General features: G+C 39.6%; 2 protein-coding genes across 3 annotated transcripts; both read right to left on the reverse strand.

Moving 5' to 3' along the window:
* Nucleotides 1-1082: 1082 nt before the first annotated feature.
* Nucleotides 1083-9557, reverse strand: LOC125896339 (uncharacterized). 2 transcript variants are annotated; one of them, XM_049588818.1, is made up of 14 exons: nucleotides 9373-9557; nucleotides 8761-8956; nucleotides 8471-8610; nucleotides 7769-7863; nucleotides 7367-7668; nucleotides 7230-7276; nucleotides 7049-7102; nucleotides 6876-6941; nucleotides 6344-6427; nucleotides 6130-6221; nucleotides 4497-4555; nucleotides 2226-2396; nucleotides 2080-2123; nucleotides 1083-1951 (listed from the first exon to the last, which is right to left on the reverse strand). In XM_049588818.1, exons 1-14 carry the CDS (start codon nucleotides 9403-9405, stop codon nucleotides 1835-1837), a joined length of 1500 nt encoding a protein of 499 aa, XP_049444775.1. In that variant the 5' UTR covers nucleotides 9406-9557; the 3' UTR covers nucleotides 1083-1834. The 2 variants fall into 2 exon arrangements, with proteins under 2 accessions (XP_049444775.1, XP_049444776.1); XM_049588819.1 differs by lacking the exons at nucleotides 1083-1951; nucleotides 2080-2123; nucleotides 2226-2396; nucleotides 4497-4555 and adding an exon at nucleotides 4578-5866 and having other exon boundaries at nucleotides 9373-9556.
* A 1411-nt stretch (nucleotides 9558-10968) lies between these two features.
* xcr1a.1 (chemokine (C motif) receptor 1a, duplicate 1) lies at nucleotides 10969-12739 on the reverse strand. Its single transcript, XM_049587782.1, has 2 exons — nucleotides 12554-12739; nucleotides 10969-12386 (listed from the first exon to the last, which is right to left on the reverse strand). The coding sequence occupies exon 2, from the start codon at nucleotides 12367-12369 to the stop codon at nucleotides 11359-11361; it is 1011 nt and encodes a 336-aa protein (XP_049443739.1). The 5' UTR covers nucleotides 12370-12386; nucleotides 12554-12739; the 3' UTR covers nucleotides 10969-11358.
* Nucleotides 12740-13665: the final 926 nt, after the last annotated feature.

The following is a 13665-nucleotide window of genomic DNA, read 5'->3' on the forward strand; positions in this document are numbered from 1 at the left end:
TTTGACTTGTGTATGAATGTTTGTTTATTTGTAAATGTCTCTTTTTGAACTCTGTAGATTTGCAAGCATTGCTATTGCAAATAAAATCTTAGTGGCCCCCACCTGCTGCATTCTTAGACCTCTCTGTGTAGAGGTCATATAAGGTCAATCCTTGTGCTAAAATCTTGAAGTTGGATTTCTGTAACTTGAGTGATCTGCAACACTTTAAATCAAGCTAGTCCATGAAGTTATCATATAGTTTTTCAGTCCAGAACAAAAAGGAGATAAAGGTGTAATAAAGATAAAGGATGTATTGTAGGCATCATTAACGTCTCGTGTACAGTGTGGTTCTCACAAGAATTGCAAGGACTAATAAACAGACACAGCTGCTATTTACTGAATTGCCTATCGTGGTATCTTGATTGTTTTCTTTGTGGAATAATTCTGATATGATTATATAAAGTCAACTTGTAATAAAACTTTGTATCTAAATTATTTCACATCATGACACAATTTATATAACCTTACTGAATTACTCACTGCTCACTACTCACCAATGAACTAATCATTTCCATGACCTCAGATACTCCTGGCGTGAGCAACAACAGGTTGAGTCATGAGGTCAGCAGACCGACACAGACTTTATCATCCGTATTACGTACTGCAGTGGACTTTGTTTAACTTACCTTTGCCCTTAAACACAAGGGGAGATCCACATCATGAGCGAGGGCCTCATATCCTTCTTACACCATTCATGAATACAGTATTTCACTTACATGAAGTAAAGCTGGGCTTGTTTTTCATAAGGGAAGCACATGCCATACAGTTACTCACTGTGGGCATTATCACACCACTAAAATATTCTGGATGTGCCTGGTACAAGGAGATACATAACTATAAGAGAGCGAATCTTCAGCAAATACTTGCAGACTGACCCTGTTGACAGGCATAACTGTGTTAAGAAGTGGCGCGACCTAATTTTTTAAACTTCTTTGGAAAGTAAAAAAACAAAATTGCAATGTAATATGTGTAAACACTGAAACATTACCCAGTCTGTTTAGTCTAACTGGTATGAGCTGGTATGAAATTCAACAGTCCAGCAAAATATGTAGCTTTATTGATATTGTTTGATTGGAATCATCAGCATGTGTGATATTTACAGCTCATGAGGTACCAAACAGGCAAACACAGTTTTACAATAACATACATTTTATCACAGGTGTACATTTTGGGGGAGATGCAAGGGACACATCCCGCCGCAATATTTAGAATATAGACATTTGTAGCCACCAAAGACATGAAAGCAGAGGGCTTTTGTTTTGAAGAAATCAAAGACATTTCCATCATAAATTGATGTAGAAAATATTCACATGTGCACAAAAAAATTACCAGAATGCAGGAAATTAAGTTTCAAAATCGTATAACTTGCTTAAAATTTGCTGGGGGACAACCTCCAAATCCCCTGTTCCATATGTGTCCCCCAAATGTTGAAACAAAACCTACACCCTTGAATTTTAATGACTTTAAAGAAGCTGCTATTTAGTTAAAGTTAAACAGATATTTATCCCGACAGAGGGGGAATTTTCAGGTCATTGCATCAGTAAACGAATAAACAACAGAGTACAGAGAATAGTGCAACAAGTGTCAAACACAACTACTCATATAAAAATAAAAGTATGCTCTTTTAAGCATGTGCATGCATACAAGTGTGCAAACTGCAGTAAGGAATCTGTGATTTTAATTAAATTCATATTTGTCAATAACTTAAAAATACAAAATGCAAAAACTACATGAAACTGATAAACATCTATAACTTACATGCAAACAAAGTACCAGCACACCTTCATGCAAAGGCCTAATTTTCCTGACACCAAAATATCCCGACAGTGACAGCGACAGCGAAACATGTGGCTCCAAAGAAGAAGAGGGCAGAAGCAGCAGAAAAAATCTTTTCGGCTGCACTGGGCTTCTTCTGAAATTCAGAGGTGCAGTGGAGATGAAACACATTTTTACTGTAGCGCATGAATTGCGCATGAAATAAAACATTTATTTATTAATGTTATGTCATGTCGTGTTATGTCATGATGTGGACAGACTCACCTTTTTTCTTTGTTGCCTCCAGCTCTCACTGCTTTTTAGACTCCCTGCAACAGGAAATGGTGACAAATATTGTTTTGTTCTTCATAAGAATCTATACTGTATTATATTATCATTTATGTTCACACAGTGCTATACAAGTCATTCACCTGTTTTGTTTCTTCCCAGTATTGTGTTTCTGAGAATACATCTTATGATAACCCAAATTACAAACAGGACCATCCACACTGTGAAGGCGATCGTCACTTTCACAAGCCAGGAATCTTTCCTCTTCTTTCCACAGCTGTCATTGTCCAAAACACTAACAACGATGACAGCAACTGTGTGTGAAACAGATTTAGAAATGAGAGCACTGAAGTGGCAACAGCAGTTTGCCTATTTGAAGAGATGTTGCCAGCTGTGACATCGATTAGCTTGACCTATTTTAAGGCAGTAGTTCAACATTTTGGGCGATGTGCATCTTTGCATTCTTGTTGAGATTTAAATGAGAAGAAACCACTCTCATATCTGTCTGGTAAATATGTGGCTACAGCCAGCAGCTGGTTAGCTTAGCATTAGCCTAAAGAGTGAAAAGTGAGGGAGTTCTGTCCATGCGCTAGCACTAATTAACATGTTATATCGGATTTGCTTAATTCATATAAAACTAGTCCATACCAATTGGCAGCTTTGTCACCTTCTACCTATGCCAATCCTCAATCCCTATGTGCAGTTTCACATAGATTGACCACGTCAGTGAGTAGAAAAACGTGGGACAGACAGAATGACTGACTGACAGAATGATACACTGACAGTTTCCGTGATTATACCATGACTTAGTCATACCAAAAATTAGAAAAAAACAACAACATTTGGCCACAGGGGGAGCCACAGCGATCGATCGCATTTTAGCCATTTGTAAGCATTTTTCTGTTGTTATAGCGCCACCCAGTTGCCAATTAGAGTTACATTTCTCCAGTCACCTTGAGGCGTCCTGTTCTACATATCTACCAAGTTTAGTAAAAATCGATATGGCGGTTAGGCCTAGGTAAGAAATTAGCTCTCTAGCGCCCCCATTTTGTTTGATGGGGTCAATAATGGAGGGGTCCCCTCAGATTATGTGTGGTCATATGCCTACAAGGTTGCGTGGTGATGGGTGAAACCCTTGAGATGTTATACACCTTTATGTGATGAGCCACGCCCTCCGCAATATTCATTGGCTTATAGAAGCTTAGTTTCAGTAAGTTTTCCAACTTTTGCCAAGAGGGAACTTTAGATATTGGTCCCTAGATTACGTTCACTGAGTTTCATGCAGATCGGTCAAACTTCCTAGGAAGAGATCGATTTTAAGTTTTTTTTCCAAAATTTCAAAATGGCGGAAAATCTATATAACCAGAAGTTATGGGTTCTTGAGGCAAATTTGTTCCTCATGAGGAGAGGCATCTCTGTGCAAAGTTTCATGTCTCTACGACATACGGGGCATGGGATATGCCCATTCAAAGTTTGCAATTTCAATCAGTTGCTATAGCGCCCCCCTTTGGCCAATTGATGTAATATTGCTTCATTCGCATCCTCCCATGGCCCTCTACCACTGTGCCAAATTTCACATGGATTGACCAAGTCAGTGAGGAGAAAAACGTGGAACACACACACAGACACACACACACACAGACAGAGTTTTCGTCATTATATAGTAAGATAAAATTACAAAGCAAAAGAGTTCATAACTGATGTTTAAAGCCACTTGTTATATATCTTGTCAACATGGCATTAAAATGAATTTAGAAGTCAGCCGTGCAAAATAACTCAAAATATTTCCCGGAGCATCAAAGTGAAAATGAATGTGGAAATACTGCAACATCATCAGTGCTGTGCTGATAAACAAGGAACTTACAGCGAGTTTAACGAGTAGCTAAATGACCGATAGATGTGCTTCAGTAACTTGGCGGAGGTTTGGTAACTGGGTGAGTCATCGACCTGAATGTGGACATAGCTGAAGGTTGCTCCTTTCCAAGGAATCATAAAACTAATAATCATTTATGAAGCATGCCTTGTGGACACTAACATGACTGTACAGACAGAGTTTTCATCATTATATAGTAAGATCAGCAGTGTTTAACAACAAACTGTTAATAAATAAGTTTCAGGGGTGCTGGTAGGATGATTCTGTTACCTTCGGACAGAGCCAGGCTAACTGCTTCCCACTATTTCCTGTCTTTGTGCTAAGCTAAGCTAACTGGCTGCTGGCTGTAGCCATTAGACAGAAGGCAGTGAGAAGGAGAGCGCATGTCCACGCAAACTATGAAATGTCCTTAACTCTCAGCAAGAATGCAAATAAGTGTATTTCTCAAAATGTCAAACTATTCCTTCAAAGACTTTGAGTCTTCTCACAGAGAGAAGTCAGGAGTTAAGTTTACTCAAATGCTTAAAATCAATTTCCTTACTTGTAAAAATGCTATGGATGACAGAGCACGCTTCGACTATAATGTCTGAGATCTCCTTCCTTGAACAGTACAAAAGAGAAATAAAAACAGTTCTGTGAAAAGTGCTGATGTAAGGGTCACTTCAAATGTTCAAGCAGAGGAAGAGGAGGGTTTTTTGTGATCAGTTGTTTATTGTTTGTATATAGGAAGGAAAGCACCATACAAGTGACAAAAGGTGAAGCGTAATACCACAGTTCCCCACCATTTCCCCTGTTCTTCTTCAACTAACCCACTCCACCCTCACGCTCTATGCCAGGGGTGTCAAACATATTGCTCGTGGCCCAGAACCAGCCCGCCAAAGGGTCCAATCCGGCTACTAGATGACTAGACTAAGAGGTGCCAGGTTTCAGCAGCAAGTTCAACAATGTGTTGCCTGCTTCATGTGAAATTCTGCTTCAGAGGCTTTTCCACTCCTACCAGAACACAGCTCTCTGATGTAACAATGAATACTTACTGTGACCATATTTAAAGATTTTAAACATTGTGCAAAATATTGTCAATCAGCAGCTTCAGTTTAAAACAATCTGTATCAGGAAATGTATGGCCATGTAATGACAGTGAGAAGTGGACTCACTGAATGTGGAAAAACTGAGACACACTGTTGAAATTGCACATATTTTTCTTAAGACATCTCAGACTGTTCGTCTGTTGTGTAATATACTTGTAATTCTTTACACAAAAAAGGGAAAACATTAGAGCTGATGTTACTTATACTGTGGGTTATTGTGCGGTGGTTTTTATTGGTCAGTCCCATCTAAGAGATGAACTAGAATGAGTTTGACACACCTGCTCTATGCCCTGCTATGGTGAACCAAAGTACACATGAAGCAGAAGAAAAGTGTGTGCACACAAAAACACACACAAAAAACCCTCCACCAAAACAAAACAGTACAACCCACCCATTCCTTACAACCCCCCCTCTGTGCTGCTGCAGAAAGCCCATGACCACTATCGACATAAACCAACAGCATTTAGACACAAAAGATTCACATTGAGGCGGCACGATGGTGTGGTGGTTAGCACTCTCGCCTCACAGCAAGAGGGTTGCCGGTTCGATCCCGGGCGTGGGAGCCCTTCTGTGCGGAGTTTGCATGTTCTCCCCGTGTCAGCGTGGGTTCTCCCCGGGCACTCCGGCTTCCTCCCACAGTCCAAAGACATGCAGATTGGGGACTAGGTTAATTGGTGACTCTAAATTGTCCGTAGGTGTGAATGTGAGTGTGAATGGTTGTTTGTCTCTGTGTGTCAGCCCTGCGATAGTCTGGCGACCTGTCCAGGGTGTACCCTGCCTCTCGCCCGATGTAGCTGGGATAGGCTCCAGCCCCCCCGCGACCCTCAAGAGGATGAAGCGGTTAGAAGAAGAAGAAGATTCACATTGTTGTGCTGATTTCCTCCTTAATCCCTACTGCACGTATTAAAGTATGTATAAATATTTCAATCGAGTAAACAGCAAAGCAAGCAAGTGAAAATGCATAAGAGCATGACTGAAAAAGCCAGTTAACCACAAATATTTACAGTAAAACACTTCTTTCACATTTTCTCTGGTATCTTCTAGGTATTGGTCAAAGCTACAAGACGGAGAAGAAGTTGTACTTACAGTTCATGACTGGGTCCAATTGGCAGACAGACGATTACCAGCTCCACGAAATTTATCACTATCGTCACACACACAAGAACAAGGAGAATGACCTAAACATGCCCACACACACACACACACACACACAGTTATTTCACACACACATCGAATATAACCTCTTGTAATACAAACATTTGGATAGAAATACAGATTTGTACACTACCTATTTACTTACTTTAATGGGCTCAGCCAAACAAAACAAGACCAGGGCCGATATCTCAATTGCTGTACAAAGCAGACAGGATGATATCTTTAACCCCTACAAAACAAATAAAGTGTCAGCCATCTTAATAACTCCAAATAATTAGTATTGATTTTGTGTTTTTGATTTTAAAGGCACAGACACATAAGCAAATGACACTGACTGAGCCTATGAATGCCTTAGAGCAGTGGTTCCCAACTGGTGGGTCGCGGTCCAAAAGTGGGTTGTGGGTCCATTCTGAATGGACCCTCTTTACACTAAAGAAACCCTATTTATTATATCTAATTTCTTTTAATATATCCACTGAAATCTCACACACTTTTTAATTCTGTAATTACCTCTCCATATAATTTTAATTGTTAGTAGCGGGGTCTGCCATTTCAGCACCAGATTCAAATTACCTTCCTATGCATGAGGGAGTCACAGGAAACATTACGAGACTGCGGGATGATGACAACCAAAAACAGTCACAACAGCAGCACAAGTTCTCCAACTCATGCCTTACCTTATTTGGATGAGAACAGAGGCTGTTAACGAGGGTGGTCATGGTCATTAACATAGTAGGTAGTTCCTGATAAGAGAGAGAGAAATGAAAATGAATAATCTGGCTTTTTTTTTTTGGCAGGACTATGTGTAATGACATCTACTGGGTGTGACATGAGTTTTTAAATACCGTACCATTCTGAGTAGCACCAGCACGCTTCTGAAATTCATCACTGAAGTACCTACTCCCTGAAGAAGTTAAGAGACACATTAAAGAGTTGTGTAAATAAAGATGTTGAAGTTTATATATTAATGCATAGATTTGGCGCAATGTCAAAAATAAATCAATCAAGTTCGCTTTTGCGTCCGTCCTTACCTTAAATAGGTCTAAAAGTCCGGGCCTTTGAGTGGTCGTGCTTGGTCCTGCAGTAGTTAGATTTATAGTATTAGAATCAGGCTCACTTGTACTACTTGATGTTGTAGTACTTACAGCAGTACTTGGCATTGTAGTACCTCTTGTAGTACTTGGCTTTGTAGTCTCTGTTGTAGTACTTGGTGTTGTAGTCTCTTTTGTAGTACTTGGCATTGTAGTCTCTTTTGTAGTACTTGGCGTTGTAGTCTCTGTTGTAGTACTTGGTGTTGTAGTCTCTTTTGTAGTACTTGGCATTGTAGTCTCTGTTGTAGTACCTGGTGTTGTATTTTTTATTGTAGTCATTGGTGTTGTGTCATCCGGTAAGGGTGTGGTGGGTGAAGGTAAAGTGACATTAAATATCGCCACATTCCAGAATCTGCTGAAAGACTCAACAAATGTGACTCTGAAACATATCAGACAGGCACAGATGTTAATGTCAATCATTTTGCTCTGGAGAGTATAGTAATTTTGACTTTTGGAGGTCAGTCAAAGCGTATGAATACCTAAAATCGATATCTGTGATGTCTTGTCCGCCTGCCGTCCAGTTAACTTGAATCGAAGTCTTTCTTTGATTGTTTCTTTGAGAAACAGCCTGGCCCTGAGGAGAGAGACACAAGTAAAGAAACATCCACATGAGGGCTCGATAAGGCTTTAATCTTCAATTTCCACTTCATGTTCGTTTCAAGAGTTTGAAAAATGAAGCCAGTACGGAAGTGCCGAAAACTGCAGTTTTTTGAATGCTTGCTAGAGGCAAGTTTATCCCCATAGACACCCATGTTATTAAAATGCCCAACTTTACAGCAGAAATAAACACGTTTACAGCCTGATACAAAAGATTATGGTCTCTACATGTCATTTCACCCCATTTTATTAAGACTTAAAGCTATGCGTAATTAAAGGTAGACCACTTTTGATAACAGGCTGTGTGCCAATAGTTTCCTCAATTTCTCAGTCAGATCCACCCCTTGCTCATCCACAGCTCAATCCTTTTGCCCAGATATGGTCACCTCTGGCTCCCAAAACTAACCAAGATGGCGACGGCCAGATTGTCAAACTCGAGGCTTCAAAATGGGTGTCCACAAACCAATGGGTGACGTCAATTAAAATCGTTGATTAAAATAGAAATGAGAAATGTGAATCTTCAACTAATCAATTCAATGCGCATTTATTACCTCTAATCATTTTGAAATGGAATGGTTACTTACTGGTATATTATGGCATTTCAGGAGTCGAGTCTTATCAGATTCAAGCAAGATGAAATTTCCAACAGGATGTTCTGTGCCGTACGTCCAAGCCTCCAACATAAACCCCCTGAACTCTGCAGATTGATTTCTTTTGAGAGTCACTGGACAATGGTTTTAAGGTTCATTAGTGCGACACGATGGGACAGAAAATAAAGACAGATATTAGTAATAACCTTGCACTTGGTGAATAACCACCGCAACAAAGACTGATAAACAAGCTTTCAAGAAAAGGGATCCAGTAGTCTCTTTACCTTTGATAGGGTCTCCCTTTTGGCTGTAGGTTAAAGTCATCGTAAAGGGCAGTTCAGTGTTCTGAGGCACATATTGCACCCCATCTCTACTCCTGTGGTTAACGAACATATTTCCACATGAATCTGGGAAGAAACCACTTGCGTACCCATGCACTTTTGTGACGACGTTAAGACCAATCAAAATCCACAACCACATCTGTAAAACAAAATGTCTTTCTTCATTAACATGCAGTCACTGGGGATTAATACCTGGGGATGGTGACATCATAATATATACTGAAGTCTCCCAATTTTTAAACAATGCAGTACAGAGCAACAATCCCCATACTCTTCATCCAATATACATGTAAACACTGTAAGATTAAAGTCAGCTCTTCAACCTTGTAGCCATTGTGCAATTGCAAATGCAGTTTGCTAGAATAAAGAGTCAACAATTCATTTCTTTTTGAAATAAAAAAAAACATTTAAACAGTATGAGGCCTAAAGTTAGTTTAGCATTTAGAGATCTCTCTCACTGTTTTGATCAAATTCACACTTGGCTTTATGGTGCTGTAAGACCTCACTGGTAAATAATTAACAATATACCCATAGTGACAACTCCTTTTCTCTTACCTTAAAATATTTGTATACAGTGTCCCATATCATGAAACCACAAGTTAAGATGTCATACAACCAAAGACGCTCAGAACTTTCTGGTTAAGTCTCTAGAAAAGTAAAGAAATCTTAGGAATGTCTCTGAAGAAAGGGATCCTGCCTCCTGGACAGTCCGGCATGTAGTGTGTGTTAGAGAGAGCAACATAACACCTCAGCAGAAAGAAGGAGGAAGTTAGAAAGGGCAATCTAAGTGCACGGCTTGAACCCACCCACTGGACAGCTAAATTATAAAGAAAATACAGCTTCCCTTTGCTGCGGCTTAGACCTGTGTCTCAGAATATTCTCAGGGTTTGAGGGTTTCCCAACAGCATCCAGGTTCTTCAAATGCTCTGGTCTAAAACTACTGCAATCACTCCACACAGCACAGATCCGAGTCTGCAGTGCTGGGGGAACAGCTGTTGCTTGATGAATGCATCAAATCAAAATAACTGTGAATTCAAAATCAATCCATAATGACACAGAGAAGTGCTGTTAGCTTCTTTCCTTGGAACGTAATGTAGAATATGCATGTGCTTTGAATTTAAATGTCTATTTAAACAGCCAGGACGTTTTTGTATTTTTAAGATTTCATCTGTATTTTGCAGTATTGTTTCAGTCAGTCAATCAGTCGATCAGACTTAATTCAACACAAAGTGCTTCACACAATAATACAATAAAACGCTAGGGGAAGGGGACAGGAAAGGGAAGAAGCTACAGGGCCCTGAAATGCAGCACCTCCAGACTGAGGAACAGTTTTTAACCTACAGCTAATCCTTTTTATAGCACCTTATTTATCATATTTATCGCATTTTAATGTGTGGGTATGTGAGTGTGTGTTTGGGCAGAGTGAATGGAACAGTTTTTTCTTTTATTAGAGTAAACTAGTCCATACCCATGGGCAGCTTTGTCACCTTCTACCTATGCCAATCCTCAATCCCTATGTGCAGTTTCACATAGATTGACCACGTCAGTGAGTAGAAAAACATGGGGCAGACAGAATGACTGACTGACAGAATGACAAACTGACAGTTTCCATGATTATACCATGACTTAGTCATAACAAAAATTAGAAAAAACAACAACATTGGGCCACAGGGGGAGCCACAGCGATCAGTCACATTTTAGCCATTTTTAAGCATTTTTCTGTTGTTATAGCGCCATCCAGTTGCCAATTAGAGTTACATTTCTCCAGCCACCTTGAGGCGTCCTGTTCTACATATCTACCAAGTTTAGTAAAAATCGATATGGCGGTTAGGCCTAGGTAAGAAATTAGCTCTCTAGCGCCCCCATTTTGTTTGATGGGGTCAATAATGGAGGGGTCCCCTCAGGTTATGTGTGGTCATATGCCTACAAAGTTGCGTGGTGATCCGTGAAACCCTTGAGATGTTATACACCTTTATGTGATGAGCCACACCCTCCACAATATTCATTGCCTTATAGAAGCTTAGTTTCAGTAAGTTTTCCAACTTTTGCCAAGAGGGAACTTAATTCAGATTCAATTTACTATTCATTGACATCTCAACCATTTGGCAGTGGCTCATAATAGAAAAACAAAACATGTCGTCAGTTGAAAAAAGTCAATGTCGTCTTTATTGCACAGAGGGAATAAGAAATGCAAATACATAAGAGAAAACTTACTCTCACAAAAACGAGTGTGTATAATATTAAATGAACTTCATAATAAATCATTTTGCACTGTGGACATATATTTACTAAAATGGCTACACGTCCACTGTGACTGATGATATTATTTTACATGGCCATAAAAAACATAGCATCCTTTCAAAGTGCCGATAAATAAACATATGGAACAATTCAAGTTGCATTGCATGTAAACAAATGATGAAATTTAACACACACAGACACAGCCGTAAACACAAAAAGTCAGAGTTGAATATTGAGTGCAGCTTGCTACAAATTTTACCAAATGCACACTGGAATTTTGCAGTGCAGCAGGAAATGCAACTAGTACAATGATCCACGTGAGAAGTTTTGCATTTTAACCTGCTGTTCTTCAACTGCACTTTGGCGAATGAACATTCGCTGCAGCAGAGACTTCAAATGACTCCTAAACTTCACACCAACAAATGCATAAAAGACAGGATTCAGACAGCAGTGGGAGAAAGCAATGAGCCGGCACACATAGAACGCATAGTCGAGGTCTATACTTGCATCACAGTCATCAAATGGTGCAACCAAATTGTCAGCCATGATCCTCAGAAAGATGACCACATTGTACGGCACCCAGCCGAGGAAGAACACAGCAACGATGCAGAAGACCAACTTCACTGCTCTGTTCTTTGTGTGAGATCTTGTTCTTGTGATTCTCCTTAGTATTTGAATGTAGCAGAAAGCCATCACTGTAAAAGCAACCAAGAAGAAAATATTCTGTTGGGAGATACTGATGTTTTTCCACAGGGTAGAATCATATTCACAGCCCAGGGACTGTGAACCATTGTGGGGAATTGAGACCAGAGAGCTGTGGAGCAGGGAAGGCATGGCTGCTCCAATGCTGATTATCCACAGTAGGAAAGACACAAAAATCCCAGTGCTGAGTTTTGGTGTGCTCAGGTCAGACAGAGGGTGGACTACGGCCAGATACCTGTAGATGGTCATGATGGTCAGGAAGAGGATGCTGCTGTAAAATCCAGTGAAGAAGACAAAAGTGACAACTTTGCAGAGGGCCTCTGAAAACAGCCATCCCCAGATGTGGTAAATTGCCCAGAAGGGGAGACCGATGGTGAAGACGAGGTCAGAGATGGCCAGGTTTAGGATGAAAGTGTTGGTGAGAGACTTGAGGTTTTCATACATAGCCAGGATTACAAGGACGAGGATGTTTCCCATGAGACTTAGCATGATCACAACAAAGAAGAACACAGGAATGAAAATGGATCCAAATTTGACCACCTCAGCTTTTTCGCAGACTTCATCCTCATAGTCAGTGTCATACTGGCTTTCATTGAAAGAGTAATTCATTGCTGTTTAACTGGATCCTAGAAAAGGAAAATGGGATTAGTATATGCATTACTGTAGGTCACTTCTATTCATTTCATTGTTTTAGGCAAATCAACAGAGGAAAAAAAGAGTTATAACAATGAAAGTATTTTTCCAGAGAGGTTGCACTTAATGTGGAAAAAAAAAACGTAAAAAATGGACCTACCTCTTGCTTGATGGGACTGATATGCTGCTGGATGTGACACCTTCTGTTAACTTAAGAGAGAGCTCGACAAGGAGTGGCTTTCATAACCCTGTGACAGATAATGATTTCTGTTCCTATTTCTGTTCCAATAGCCTGACCTTTCTGTCACAGCTCAGCTGAATTTGTTGATGTGGCTGTTTTTGTGGTCTGAGAACGGAAATTTTCAACTTTCTCATCAAAGAAAAAAAAAAGTTTAGATCAAGCAAAATATCAGGGTGTGTTCTGCCTTTTAGATTTCATGTTCACTTGAAGAACTTCGCCTAAATCAAATTCTTAATGGAAGACACATTTGACATGACGGACTTTGGGGTCCTCCATCAGAAGATTTTGAGCATCAGACACTTAATTTTTTTGTGAATTTAAATGCACCAATTTGTGCCTTTTCTGCATCAAGGTGTTAAATGTCTTTAATTTTGTCAAAATAAAAATGCACAAGTTTTAAATACTAAGAGGGACATGTCTCAAAAAATGGGGAAGTTTAAGCAAACCACCTGCATGGCTGTATACCACTAGAGGTAAGGACAAGGATGGGTGTTTTGGTCTGTAGGATGAATCCACACACTTTAAGCGATGCATAATGAAACATAAGAAATTAGATTTAAAAGGGGTACTCTAGCATCCCACATTTACCATAATGCAACCAATAGCATATTTTTTCCCCCGTTAAAGGTTTTTTTGGGGGGAGTTTTTCCTTATCCGCGAGGGTCCAAAGGACAGAGGGATGTCGTATGCTGTAAAGCCCTGTGACGCAAATTGTGATTTGTGATATTGGGCTTTTCAGTTTCAATCAATCTTATTTATAAAGCCCAATATCACAAATCACAACTTGTCCATGCTGATCACGTAGCATCTTTTCATCAGACCCTCCTTGCATGTTAAATGCTTGTGTCTTTTAAAATCCAGGCCCAGCCCTAATTAGATTTTTAATAAATGTTTTAATAATTGTTTGAATTAATTATCTATAAATACAGTTTTAAATTATTATTGAAAATTAATTTTAATCTTTTAGTCTAAAATCAGTTGTGTTCCCCTTTAAGAAATCAAGCCTCAGTAAAACTAATCAATGATCAAGG

Source organism: Epinephelus fuscoguttatus, linkage group LG10 (assembly GCF_011397635.1).
Source record: "Epinephelus fuscoguttatus linkage group LG10, E.fuscoguttatus.final_Chr_v1".
In the NCBI taxonomy this organism is placed as follows: domain Eukaryota; kingdom Metazoa; phylum Chordata; class Actinopteri; order Perciformes; family Serranidae; genus Epinephelus; species Epinephelus fuscoguttatus.

Excerpts from the sequence above, each read along its gene's own strand:
- LOC125896339 (XM_049588818.1), bottom strand. The coding sequence starts at position 9,405 with ATGATATGGGACACTGTATACAAATATTTTAAG. Across the intron at positions 7,864-8,470 it reads TGAAATGCCATAATATACCA|GGCCAGGCTGTTTCTCAAAG; the intron begins GTAAGTAACCAT and ends CTCTCTCCTCAG. Across the intron at positions 2,124-2,225 it reads ACTGGGAAGAAACAAAACAG|GGAGTCTAAAAAGCAGTGAG; the intron begins GTGAATGACTTG and ends TTCCTGTTGCAG.
- xcr1a.1 (XM_049587782.1), bottom strand. The coding sequence starts at position 12,369 with ATGAATTACTCTTTCAATGAAAGCCAGTATGACACTGACTATGAGGAT.